A 14,160-nucleotide genomic window follows, 5' to 3' on the forward strand; every position below is an offset into this window, starting at 1 on the left:
GACATTTACATATTCTATATACAGCAGCACAACTCTTCTACAGTCTAAATTATTTGATTTTCAGACACTCTCATGTCACTGAAAGATGTTTTTAAAGCAGGTTGGGTTGATGATGGACACAGAACCATTTCCCATGAGCATTAGCAGTATGACATTAGGAGAGAGAGAAAGACTACTCTGCAGGTTGGGTTGATGATGGACACAGAACCATTTCCCATGAGCATTAGCAGTATGACATTAGGAGAGAGAGAAAGACTACTCTGCAGGTTGGGTTGATGATGGACTATGAATGTTGGGTGCTTGTCTGTATCTACCTGTTTATACTGTCTGTATGTCTGCTACTGTTTATAGTGATACATCTCCTCCAACCCTTCTACTGCTACTGTTTATAGTGACACATCTCCTCCAACCCTTCTACTGCTACTGTTTATAGTGATACACATCCTCCAACCCTTCTACTTCTACTGTTTATAGTGATACATCTCCTCCAACCCTTCTACTGCTACTGTTTATAGTGACACATCTCCTCCAACCCTTCTACTGCTACTGTTTATAGTGATACATCTCCTCCAACCCTTCTACTGCTACTGTTCATAGTGATACATCTCCTCCAACCCTTCTACTGCTACTGTTTATAGTGATACATCTCCTCCAACCCTTCTACTGCTACTGTTTATAGTGATACATCTCCTCCAACCCTTCTACTGCTACTGTTTATAGTGATACATATCCTCCAACCCTTCTACTGCTACTGTTTATAGTGACACATCTCCTCCAACCCTTCTACTGCTACTGTTTATAGTGATACATCTCCTCCAACCCTTCTACTGCTACTGTTTATAGTGATATATCTCCTCCAACCCTTCTACTGCTACTGTTTATAGTGATACATCTCCTCCAACCCTTCTACTGCTACTGTTTATAGTGATACATATCCTCCAACCCTTCTACTGCTACTGTTTATAATGTTACATCTCCTCCAACCCTTCTACTGCTACTGTTTATAATGTTACATCTCCTCCAACCCTTCTACTACTACTGTTTATAATGTTACATCTCCTCCAACCCTTCTACTGCTACTGTTTATAGTGATATATCTCCTCCAACCCTTCTACTGCTACTGTTTATAGTGATACATCTCCTCCAACCCTTCTACTGCTACTGTTTATAGTGATACATCTCCTCCAACCCTTCTACTGTTTATAGTGATACATCTCCTCCAACCCTTCTACTGCTACTGTTTATAGTGATACATCTCCTCCAACCCTTCTACTGCTACTGTTTATAGTGATACATCTCCTCCAACCCTTCTACTGCTACTGTTTATAGTGATACAGCTCCTCCAACCCTTCTGCTGCTACTGTTTATAGTGATACATCTCCTCCAACCCTTCTACTGTTTATAGTGATACATCTCCTCCAACCCTTCTACTGCTACTGTTTATAGTGACACATCTCCTCCAACCCTTCTACTGCTACTGTTTATAATGTTACATCTCCTCCAACCCTGCTACTGCTACTGTTTATAATGTTACATCTCCTCCAACCCTTCTACTGCTACTGTTTATAATGTTACATCTCCTCCAACCCTTCTACTGCTACTGTTTATAATGTTACATCTCCTCCAACCCTTCTACTGCTACTGTTTATAGTGATATATCTCCTCCAACCCTTCTACTGCTACTGTTTATAGTGATACATCTCCTCCAACCCTTCTACTGCTACTGTTTATAGTGATACATCTCCTCCAACCCTTCTACTGTTTATAGTGATACATCTCCTCCAACCCTTCTACTGCTACTGTTTATAGTGATACATCTCCTCCAACCCTTCTACTGCTACTGTTTATAATGTTACATCTCCTCCAACCCTGCTACTGCTACTGTTTATAGTGATACATCTCCTCCAACCCTTCTATGACTGTTTATAGTGATACATCTCCTCCAACCCTTCTACTGCTACTGTTTATAGTGACACATCTCCTCCAACCCTTCTACTGCTACTGTTTATAATGTTACATCTCCTCCAACCCTTCTACTGCTACTGTTTATAGTGATACATCTCCTCCAACCCTTCTACTGCTACTGTTTATAGTGACACATCTCCTCCAACCCTTCTACTACTACTGTTTATAATGTTACATCTCCTCCAACCCTTCTACTGCTACTGTTTATAGTGATACATCTCCTCCAACCCTTCTACTGCTACTGTTTATAGTGATACATCTCCTCCAACCCTTCTACTGCTACTGTTTATAGTGACACATCTCCTCCAACCCTTCTACTGCTACTGTTTATAGTGATACATCTCCTCTAACCCTTCTACTGTTTATAGTGATACATCTCCTCCAACCCTTCTACTGCTACTGTTTATAGTGATACATCTCCTCCAACCCTTCTACTGTTACTGTTTATAGTGATACATCTCCTCCAACCCTTCTACTGCTACTATTTATAGTGATACATCTCCTCCAACCCTTCTACTGCTACTGTTTATAGTGATACATCTCCTCCAACCCTTCTACTGCTACTGTTTATAGTGACACATCTCCTCCAACCCTTCTACTGCTACTATTTATAGTGATACATCTCCTCCAACCCTTCTACTGCTACTATTTATAGTGATACATCTCCTCCAACCCTTCTACTGTTACTGTTTATAGTGATACATCTCCTCCAACCCTTCTACTGCTACTATTTATAGTGATACATCTCCTCCAACCCTTCTACTGCTACTGTTTATAGTGATACATCTCCTCCAACCCTTCTACTGCTACTGTTTATAGTGACACATCTCCTCCAACCCTTCTACTGCTACTATTTATAGTGATACATCTCCTCCAACCCTTCTACTGCTACTGTTTATAGTGATACATCTCCTCCAACCCTTCTACTGCTACTGTTTATAGTGATACATCTCCTCCAACCCTTCTACTGCTACTGTTTATAGTGATACATCTCCTCCAACCCTTCTACTGCTACTGTTTTTCAGGCGTTGGACGTATGGGCCATGGGAGTAACTCTCTACTGCTTTGTGTTTGGGAAGGTAAGCCAACAGTCCATTTTCTCCTCTTGTTACTTCCTCCCAGCCTGCCCACAACATGTTTGTTTAGTGACATTCTCTGGAAGAAGTGTTTCTCTCGTGTACCTCTATTGGTGATGAAATATTGATGAAATGCCGGACAATATGAAAAGAAACTATCTGAACCGACGCCGTTTGGTTTGGGTCAGCACGATAGTGGGGAACAGGGTATATTTTTCTGTTCAAAAGACCAGCACATGGGCCGTGTTCTATTGTTGTAGAGACAGAGACTGTAACATGGGCCGTGTTCTATTGTTGTAGAGACAGAGACTGTAACATGGACCGTGTTCTATTGTTGTAGAGACAGAGACTGTAACATGGACCGTGTTCTACAGTTGTAGAGACAGAGACTGTATCATGGGCCGTGTTCTATTGTTGTAGAGACAGAGACTGTAACATGGACCGTGTTCTATTGTTGTAGAGACAGAGACTGTAACATGGACCGTGTTCTACAGTTGTAGAGACAGAGACAGAGACTGTAACATGGACCGTGTTCTATTGTTGTAGAGACAGAGACTGTAACATGGGCCGTGTTCTATTGTTGTAGAGACAGAGACTGTAACATGGACCGTGTTCTATTGTTGTAGAGACAGAGACTGTAACATGGACCGTGTTCTATTGTTGTAGAGACAGAGACTGTAACATGGACCGTGTTCTATTGTTGTAGAGACAGAGACTGTAACATGGACCGTGTTCTATTGTTGTAGAGACAGAGACTGTAACATGGACCGTGTTCTATTGTTGTAGAGACAGAGACTGTAACATGGACCGTGTTCTATTGTTGTAGAGACAGAGACTGTAACATGGACCGTGTTCTATTGTTGTAGAGACAGAGACTGTAACATGGACCGTGTTCTATTGTTGTAGAGACAGAGATTGTAACATGGACCGTGTTCTACAGTTGTAGAGACAGAGACAGAGACTGTAACATGGACCATGTTCTATTGTTGTAGAGACAGAGACTGTAACATGGACCGTGTTCTACAGTTGTAGAGACAGACACTGTAACATGGACCGTGTTCTACAGTTGTAGAGACATAGACTGTAACAAGGGCCGTGTTCTAGTGTTGTAGAGACAGAGACTGTAACATGGACCGTGTTCTACAGTTGTAGAGACAGACACTGTAACATGGACCGTGTTCTACAGTTGTAGAGACAGAGACTGTAACACGGGCCGTGTTCTAGTGTTGTAGAGACAGAGACTGTAACATGGACCATGTTCTATTGTTGTAGAGACAGGGACTGTAACATGGACCGTGTTCTATTGTTGTAGAGACAGAGACTGTAACATGGACCGTGTTCTACAGTTGTAGAGACAGAGACAGAGACTGTAACATGGACCGTGTTCTATTGTTGTAGAGACAAAGACTGTAACATGGACCGTGTTCTATTGTTGTAGAGACAGAGACTGTAACATGGACCGTGTTCTACAGTTGTAGAGACAGAGACTGTAACATGGACCGTGTTCTATTGTTGTAGAGACAGAGACTGTAACATGGACCGTGTTCTATTGTTGTAGAGACAGAGACAGAGACTGTAACATGGGCCGTGTTCTATTGTTGTAGAGACAGAGACAGAGACTGTAACACGGGCCGTGTTCTAGTGTTGTAGAGACAGAGACTGTAACATGGACCGTGTTCTACAGTTGTAGAGACAGAGACTGTAACATGGTCCGTGTTCTATTGTTGTAGAGACAGAGACTGTAACATGGACCGTGTTCTATTGTTGTAGAGACAGAGAATGTAACATGGACCGTGTTCTACAGTTGTAGAGACAGAGACTGTAACATGGACCGTATTCTATTGTTGTAGAGACAGAGACTGTAACATGGACCGTGTTCTACAGTTGTAGAGGCAGAGACAGAGACTGTAACATGGACCGTGTTCTATTGTTGTAGAGACAGAGACTGTAACATGGACCGTGTTCTACAGTTGTAGAGACAGAGACTGTAACATGGACCGTGTTCTACTGTTGTAGAGACAGAGACTGTAACATGGACCGTGTTCTATTGTTGTAGAGACAGAGACTGTAACATGGACCGTGTTCTATTGTTGTAGAGACAGAGACTGTAACATGGACCGTGTTCTATTGTTGTAGAGACAGAGACTGTAACATGGACCGTGTTCTACAGTTGTAGAGACAGAGACTGTAACATGGACCGTGTTCTATTGTTGTAGAGACAGAGACTGTAACATGGACCGTGTTCTATTGTTGTAGAGACAGAGAATGTAACATGGACCGTGTTCTACAGTTGTAGAGACAGAGACTGTAACATGGACCGTGTTCTATTGTTGTAGAGACAAAAACTGTAACATGGACCGTGTTCTAGTGTTGTAGAGACAGAGACTGTAACATGGACCGTGTTCTATTGTTGAAGAGACAGAGACTGTAACATGGACCGTGTTCTATTGTTGTAGAGACAGAGACTGTAACATGGACCGTGTTCTACAGTTGTAGAGACAGAGACTGTAACACGGGCCGTGTTCTATTGTTGTAGAGACAGACACTGTAAAATGGACCGTGTTCTACAGTTGTAGAGACAGAGACTGTAACACGGGCCGTGTTCTATTGTTGTAGAGACAGACACTGTAACATGGACCGTGTTCTATTGTTGTAGAGACAGAGACTGTAACATGGACCGTGTTCTACAGTTGTAGAGACAGAGACAGAGACTGTAACATGGACCATGTTCTATTGTTGTAGAGACAGAGACTGTAACATGGACCGTGTTCTATTGTTGTAGAGACAGAGACTGTAACATGGACCGTGTTCTATTGTTGTAGAGACAGAGACTGTAACATGGACCGTGTTCTATTGTTGTAGAGACAGAGACTGTAACATGGACCGTGTTCTATTGTTGTAGAGACAGAGACTGTAACATGGACCAGGTTCTATTGTTGTAGAGACAGAGACTGTAACATGGACCGTGTTCTATTGTTGTAGAGACAGAGACTGTAACATGGACCGTGTTGTATTGTTTTAGAGACAGAGACTGTAACATGGACCGTGTTCTATTGTTGTAGAGACAGAGACTGTAACATGGACCGTGTTCTATTGTTGTAGAGACAGAGACTGTAACATGGACCGTGTTCTATTGTTGTAGAGACAGAGACTGTAACATGGACCGTGTTCTATTGTTGTAGAGACAGAGACTGTAACATGGACCGTGTTCTATTGTTGTAGAGACAGAGAACTGTAACATGGACCGTGTTCTACAGTTGTAGAGACAGAGACTGTAACATGGACCGTGTTCTATTGTTGTAGAGACAGAAAACTGTAACATGGACCGTGTTCTATTGTTGTAGAGACAGAGACTGTAACATGGACCGTGTTCTATTGTTGTAGAGACAGAGACTGTAACATGGACCATGTTCTATTGTTGTAGAGACAGACACTGTAACATGGACCGTGTTCTACAGTTGTAGAGACAGAGACTGTAACACGGGCTGTGCTCTATTGTTGTAGAGACAGACACTGTAACATGGACCGTGTTCTACAGTTGTAGAGACAGAGACTGTAACACGGGCTGTGTTCTAGTGTTGTAGAGACAGAGACTGTAACATGGACCGTGTTCTATTGTTGTAGAGACAGAGACTGTAACATGGACCGTGTTCTACAGTTGTAGAGACAGAGACAGAGACTGTAACATGGACCGTGTTCTATTGTTGTAGAGACAGAGACTGTAACATGGACCGTGTTCTATTGTTGTAGAGACAGAGACTGTAACATGGACCGTGTTCTATTGTTGTAGAGACAGAGACTGTAACATGGACCGTGTTCTATTGTTGTAGAGACAGAGACTGTAACATGGACCGTGTTCTATTGTTGTAGAGACAGAGACTGTAACATGGACCAGTGTTCTATTGTTGTAGAGACAGAGACTGTAACATGGACCGTGTTCTATTGTTGTAGAGACAGAGACTGTAACATGGACCGTGTTGTATTGTTTTAGAGACAGAGACTGTAACATGGACCGTGTTCTATTGTTGTAGAGACAGAGACTGTAACATGGACCGTGTTCTACAGTTGTAGAGACAGAGACTGTAACATGGACCGTGTTCTATTGTTGTAGAGACAGAGACTGTAACATGGACCGTGTTCTATTGTTGTAGAGACAGAGACTGTAACATGGACCGTGTTCTATTGTTGTAGAGACAGAGACTGTAACATGGACCGTGTTCTATTGTTGTAGAGACAGAGACTGTAACATGGACCGTGTTCTATTGTTGTAGAGACAGAGACTGTAACATGGACCGTGTTGTATTGTTGTAGAGACAGAGACTGTAACATGGACCGTGTTCTATTGTTGTAGAGACAGAGACTGTAACATGGACCGTGTTGTATTGTTGTAGAGACAGAGACTGTAACATGGTTCTATTGTTGTAGAGACAGAGACTCATGGACCGTGTTCTATTGTAGAGACAGAGACTGTAACATGGACCGTGTTCTATTGTTGCAGAGACAGAGACTGTAACATGGACCGTGTTCTATTGTTGTAGAGACAGAGACTGTAACATGGACCGTGTTCTACAGTTGTAGAGACAGAGACAGAGACTGTAACATGGACCATGTTCTATTGTTGTAGAGACAGAGACTGTAACATGGACCTGTGTTCTACAGTTGTAGAGACAGACACTGTAACATGGACCGTGTTCTACAGTTGTAGAGACAGAGACTGTAACATGGGCCGTGTTCTAGTGTTGTAGAGACAGAGACTGTAACATGGACCGTGTTTACAGTTGTAGAGACAGACACTGTAACATGGACCGTGTTCTACAGTTGTAGAGACAGAGACTGTAACACGGGCCGTGTTCTAGTGTTGTAGAGACAGAGACTGTAACATGGACCATGTTCTATTGTTGTAGAGACAGGGACTGTAACATGGACCGTGTTCTATTGTTGTAGAGACAGAGACTGTAACATGGACCGTGTTCTACAGTTGTAGAGACAGAGACAGAGACTGTAACATGGACCGTGTTCTATTGTTGTAGAGACAAAGACTGTAACATGGACCGTGTTCTATTGTTGTAGAGACAGAGACTGTAACATGGACCGTGTTCTACAGTTGTAGAGACAGAGACTGTAACATGGACCGTGTTCTATTGTTGTAGAGACAGAGACTGTAACATGGACCGTGTTCTATTGTTGTAGAGACAGAGACAGAGACTGTAACATGGACCGTGTTCTACAGTTGTAGAGACAGAGACTGTAACATGGGCCGTGTTCTACAGTTGTAGAGACAGAGACTGTAACATGGACCGTGTTCTACAGTTGTAGAGACAGAGACTGTAACATGGACCGTGTTCTATTGTTGTAGAGACAGAGACTGTAACATGGACCGTGTTCTATTGTTGTAGAGACAGAGACTGTAACATGGACCGTGTTCTATTGTTGTAGAGACAGAGACTGTAACATGGACCGTGTTCTATTGTTGTAGAGACAGAGACTGTAACATGGACCGTGTTCTACAGTTGTAGAGACAGAGACAGAGACTGTAACATGGACCGTGTTCTATTGTTGTAGAGACAGAGACTGTAACATGGACCGTGTTCTACAGTTGTAGAGACAGAGACTGTAACATGGACCGTGTTCTATTGTTGTAGAGACAGAGACTGTAACATGGACCGTGTTCTATTGTTGTAGAGACAGAGACTGTAACATGGACCGTGTTCTATTGTTGTAGAGACAGAGACTGTAACATGGACCGTGTTCTATTGTTGTAGAGACAGAGACTGTAACATGGACCGTGTTCTACAGTTGTAGAGACAGAGACTGTAACATGGACCGTGTTCTATTGTTGTAGAGACAGAGACTGTAACATGGACCGTGTTCTATTGTTGTAGAGACAGAGACTGTAACATGGACCGTGTTCTACAGTTGTAGAGACAGAGACTGTAACATGGACCGTGTTCTATTGTTGTAGAGACAAAAACTGTAACATGGACCGTGTTCTAGTGTTGTAGAGACAGAGACTGTAACATGGACCGTGTTCTATTGTTGTAGAGACAGAGACTGTAACATGGACCATGTTCTATTGTTGTAGAGACAGACACTGTAACATGGACCGTGTTCTACAGTTGTAGAGACAGAGACTGTAACATGGACCGTGTTCTATTGTTGTAGAGACAGACACTGTAAAATGGACCGTGTTCTACAGATGTAGAGACAGAGACTGTAACATGGGCTGTGTTCTATTGTTGCAGAGACAGAGACTGTAACATGGACCGTGTTCTATTGTTGTAGAGACAGAGACTGTAACATGGACCGTGTTCTACAGTTGTAGAGACAGAGACAGAGACTGTAACATGGACCATGTTCTATTGTTGTAGAGACAGAGACTGTAACATGGACCGTGTTCTATTGTTGTAGAGACAGAGACTGTAACATGGACCGTGTTCTATTGTTGTAGAGACAGAGACTGTAACATGGACCGTGTTCTATTGTTGTAGAGACAGAGATTGTAACATGGACCGTGTTCTATTGTTGTAGAGACAGAGACTGTAACATGGACCAGTGTTCTATTGTTGTAGAGACAGAGACTGTAACATGGACCGTGTTCTATTGTTGTAGAGACAGAGACTGTAACATGGACCGTGTTGTATTGTTTTAGAGACAGAGACTGTAACATGGACCGTGTTCTATTGTTGTAGAGACAGAGACTGTAACATGGACCGTGTTGTATTGTTGTAGAGACAGAGACTGTAACATGGACCGTGTTCTATTGTTGTAGAGACAGAGACTGTAACATGGACCGTGTTCTATTGTTGTAGAGACAGAGACTCTAACATGGACCGTGTTCTATTGTTGTAGAGACAGAGACTGTAACATGGACCGTGTTCTATTGTTGTAGAGACAGAGACTGTAACATGGACCATGTTCTATTGTTGTAGAGACAGAGACTGTAACATGGACCAGGTTCTATTGTTGTAGAGACAGAGACTGTAACATGGACCGTGTTCTATTGTTGTAGAGACAGAGACTGTAACATGGACCGTGTTGTATTGTTGTAGAGACAGAGACTGTAACATGGATCGTGTTCTACCGTTGTAGAGACAGAGACTGTAACATGGGCCGTGTTCTATTGTTGTAGAGACAGAGACTGTAACATGGACCGTGTTCTATTGTAAGGAAGAGACAGAGTCTGTTTAGTGATGACTTTGTCTGAGTCTGGTGCACGTCATATTCATGCTGTTACCTAAAGCAGCCGACTTGTTTTGCTCCAAGATGTTCTTAGAATTGTCTTAGATGTAATTATAACTCGTAGCTGACCTTTGAACCCTCTCTCCTCTCCTCTCTTCTCCTGTTTTTCTCTCCTCTTCACGCAGTGTCCGTTCATTGATGAATACATCCTGGTTCTACACAATAAGATCAGGACTAAATGTGTGGAGTTCCCAGAGTCGTAAGTCTCTCTCTTTCCCATCACCCATCAACCTTCCTCCTCTTTTTTATTAAGTGAGACAGTCTTGATGCTCCAGCCACCACCGCCACAGAGCTGAAACCGATGCTGCCAACTTACTGGTTCTTACACTGTTACCCCAGGAAATCTTTAGTTTTATTACATTCAGCCGGGAGGAACTATTGGATATAAGAGCAACGTCAACTCACCAACTTTACGACCAGGAATACGACTTTCCCGAAGCGGATCCTCTGTTTGGTTCACCACCCAGGACAATGGATCGGATCCCAGCAGGCAACCCAAAACAATGGCGCCGCAGAAGGGGCAGACGGAGCGGTCTTCTGGTCAGGTCCGTAGACGGGAACATCGCCCACCTTGCCCGAGTATACAACTCGCCAATGTTCAGTCTCTTGACAACAAGGTAGACGAAATCTGAGCAATGGTTGCCTTCCAGAGAGACGTCAGAGATTATAACATTCTCTGTTTCATGGAAACATGGCTGACTCGGGATATGTTATCAGAGTCGCTACAGCCAGCTGGTTTGTTCACGCATTGCGCCTACAGAAGTCGTGGTGTGATCATGGTGTCGTGGTGTGATCATAACAACATACAGGAACTCAAGTCCTTTTGTTCACCTGACCTAGAATTCCTTACAATAAAATGCGTAATCTGTAATAATCTGAAAACAAGGCTGCCTAAATTTGATCAGCATATCGAATGCGCGACCCGGGCTGGCAGCATTCTGGATCATTGTTACTCTAAATTCTGTGATGCATACAAAGCCCTCCCTCCTTTCGACAAATCTGACCACGACTCAATTTTGTTACTCCCAGCCTTTAGACAGAAACTAAAACAGGAAACCCCCATGCTCAGGTCTGTTCAACGCTGGTCCGACCAATCTGATTCCACACTTCAAGATTGCTTCAATCACATGGACTGGGATATGTTCTGGATAGCGTCGGACAACAACATTGATGTATCGTGAGTGAGGTTATTAGCAAGTGCATCGGTGATGTTGTACCCATGGTGACTATTAAGACATTCCCCAACCAGAAACCGTGGATTGATGGCAGCATTTGCGCAAAACTGGAAGCGCGAACCACTGCTTTTAATCAGGGCAAGGCAACCGGAAACATGACCGAATACAAACAGTTTAGCTATTCCCTCCGCAAGGCAATCAAACAAGCTAAGCGTCAATATAGAGACAAAGTAGAGTCGCAATTCAACGGCTGAGACACGAGAGGTATGTGGTAAGGTCTACAGTCAAACACGGACTACAAAAAGAAAACCAGCCCATTGCTGACCCTAATGTCTTGCTCCCAGATAAACTAAACAACTTCTTTGCTCGTTTTGACAATACAGTGCCACCGACCCGCTACCAAAACCTGCGGGCTCTCCATCACCGCAGCCAACGTGAGGAAAACATTTAGACGTGTTAACCCTCGCAAGGCTGCCGGCCCAGACGGCATCCCCAGCCGTGTCCTCAGAGCGCAGACCAGCTGGCTGGTGTGTTTACGGACATATTCAATCAATCTTTATCCCAATCTGCTGTTCCCACATGCTTCAAGAGGGCCACCATTGTTCCTGTTCCCAAGAAAGCTAAGGTAACTGAGCTAAATGACTATCGCCCCGTAGCACTCACTTCCGTCATCATGAAGTGCTTTGAAAGACTAGTCAAGGATCATGTCACCTCCACCCTACCTGACACCCTAGACCCACTTCAATTTGCTTACCGCCCCAATAGGTCCACAGACGACGCAATCACACTGCACACTGCCCTAACCCATCTGGACAAGAGGAATAACTGTGTACGAATGATGTTCATTGACTACAGCTCAGCATTTAACACCGTAGTACCCTCCAAACTCATCATTAAGCTTGAGACCCTGGCTCTCGACCCCGCCCTGTGCAACTGGGTCTTGGACTTTCTGACAGAACGCCCCCAGGTGGTGATGGTAACTAACAACATCTCCTCTCCGCTGATCCTCAACACTGGGGCCCCACAAGGGTGCGTTCTCAGCCCTCTCCTGTACTCCCTGTTCACCCATGATTGCGTGGCCATGCACGCCTCCAACTCAATTATCAAGTTTGCAGATGACACTACGTCAACAAAACAAAGGAAATGATCGTGGACTGTTCACCCCGCTATCATCCAGAAGGCGAGGTCGGTAGAGGTGCATCAAAGCTGGGACCGAGAGACTGAAAAACAGCTTCGATCTCAAGGCCATCAGACTGTTAAACAGCCACCACTAACATTGCTGCCCCCTATCCCAAACAGGTTAATGAAAACACCTTGTAATAACACTGCCTGGGCTATCTTAATGGAAACACCTCGTAATAACACTACCTTGGCTATCTTAATGAAAACACCTCGTAATAACACTGCCTGGGCTATCTTAATGAAAACACCTCGTAATAACACTGCCTGGGCTATCTTAATGAAAACACCTCATAATAACACTGCCTGGGCTATCTTAATGAAAACACCTCGTAATAACACTACCTGGGCTATCTTAATGGAAACACCTCGTAATAACACTGCCTGGGCTATCTTAATGAAAACACCTCGTAATAACACTGCCTGGGCTATCTTAATGGAAACACCTCGTAATAACACTGCCTGGGCTATCTTAATGAAAACACCTCGTAATAACACTGCCTGGGCTATCTTAATGAAAACACGTAATAACACTGCCTGGGGTATCTTAATGAAAACACCTCGTAATAACACTGCCTGGGCTATCTTAATGGAAACACCTCGTAATAACACTGCCTGGGCTATCTTAATGGAAACACCTCGTAATAACACTGCCTGGGCTATCTTAATGGAAACACCTCGTAATAACACTGCCTGGGCTATTTTGATGAAAACACCTCGTAATAACACTGCCTGGGCTATCTTAACTTCCACCACTGTTATTATTTAACACTGGTACTGCTGGAGGTAAGTAAGCCTTGTCCGAGCGAGAACAGCCTATAGGGCATGAGCCATCTCCTGTTTCTGTAGCATGAGGCAGCCTGGTGTACGAGTACTCCCCCTGTACAGGACGCTAGTCTGTCCCAGGGCCTTACCCCTAATTCCAATGCTGAGTGCCAAGCAGATTATGTTATACCTTGATTAATACTGTACCAGTCCTGACCTCTGTGTATCTGACCTCTGTGTGTGTTGTGTGTTTGTTTGTTCCTGTAGGCCAGAGATTAGTGAAGAGCTGAAGACTCTGATCCAGAGAATGTTGGACAAGAACCCAGACACCAGGATCACCATACCTGAGATCAAGGTGAGGGGAGGAGCTTCACCCTCATCCCTCTGAGTTAGACCAATGGTACTGTAGGAGGTCTGTATAAGGATTTTTTTTTTACACAATAGGACTCATTAACAGGCGGTGCTGAACGTGTCCTCTCCGACCAGATCAACAGCTGTCCTCCGTGATAAAGATCCCACGCACACACACACACACACACACGCACGCGCACACGCACGCACACACACACACACACACACAGACACAGACACAGACACAGACGCACACACACACACACGCACGCACACACACACACGCACACACACGCGCGCGCACACACACACACACACACGCGCGCGCACACACGCACACGCACGCACACACACACACACACACACACACACGCACACACACACACACACACACACACGCAAACACACAC

At 44.0% G+C, this 14,160-nt stretch overlaps 1 protein-coding gene across 1 annotated transcript in view; it reads left to right on the forward strand.

Annotated features, from left to right (window-relative positions):
* LOC135533833 (calcium/calmodulin-dependent protein kinase kinase 1-like) overlaps positions 1 to 13,937 on the forward strand; it is a 53,196-nt gene extending 39,259 nt beyond the window's left edge. Inside the window, exons 7-10 of the mRNA XM_064961047.1 lie at positions 2,991 to 3,044; positions 10,406 to 10,479; positions 13,667 to 13,754; positions 13,844 to 13,937. Coding sequence (XP_064817119.1) covers positions 2,991 to 3,044; positions 10,406 to 10,479; positions 13,667 to 13,754; positions 13,844 to 13,906 — 279 coding nt within the window. The 3' untranslated portion in view covers positions 13,907 to 13,937. The remainder of the gene's footprint in view (positions 1 to 2,990; positions 3,045 to 10,405; positions 10,480 to 13,666; positions 13,755 to 13,843) is intronic.
* The last annotated feature ends 223 nt before the right edge of the window (positions 13,938 to 14,160 follow it).

This window comes from Oncorhynchus masou, unplaced genomic scaffold (assembly GCF_036934945.1).
Source record: "Oncorhynchus masou masou isolate Uvic2021 unplaced genomic scaffold, UVic_Omas_1.1 unplaced_scaffold_2696, whole genome shotgun sequence".
Taxonomy (NCBI): domain Eukaryota; kingdom Metazoa; phylum Chordata; class Actinopteri; order Salmoniformes; family Salmonidae; genus Oncorhynchus; species Oncorhynchus masou.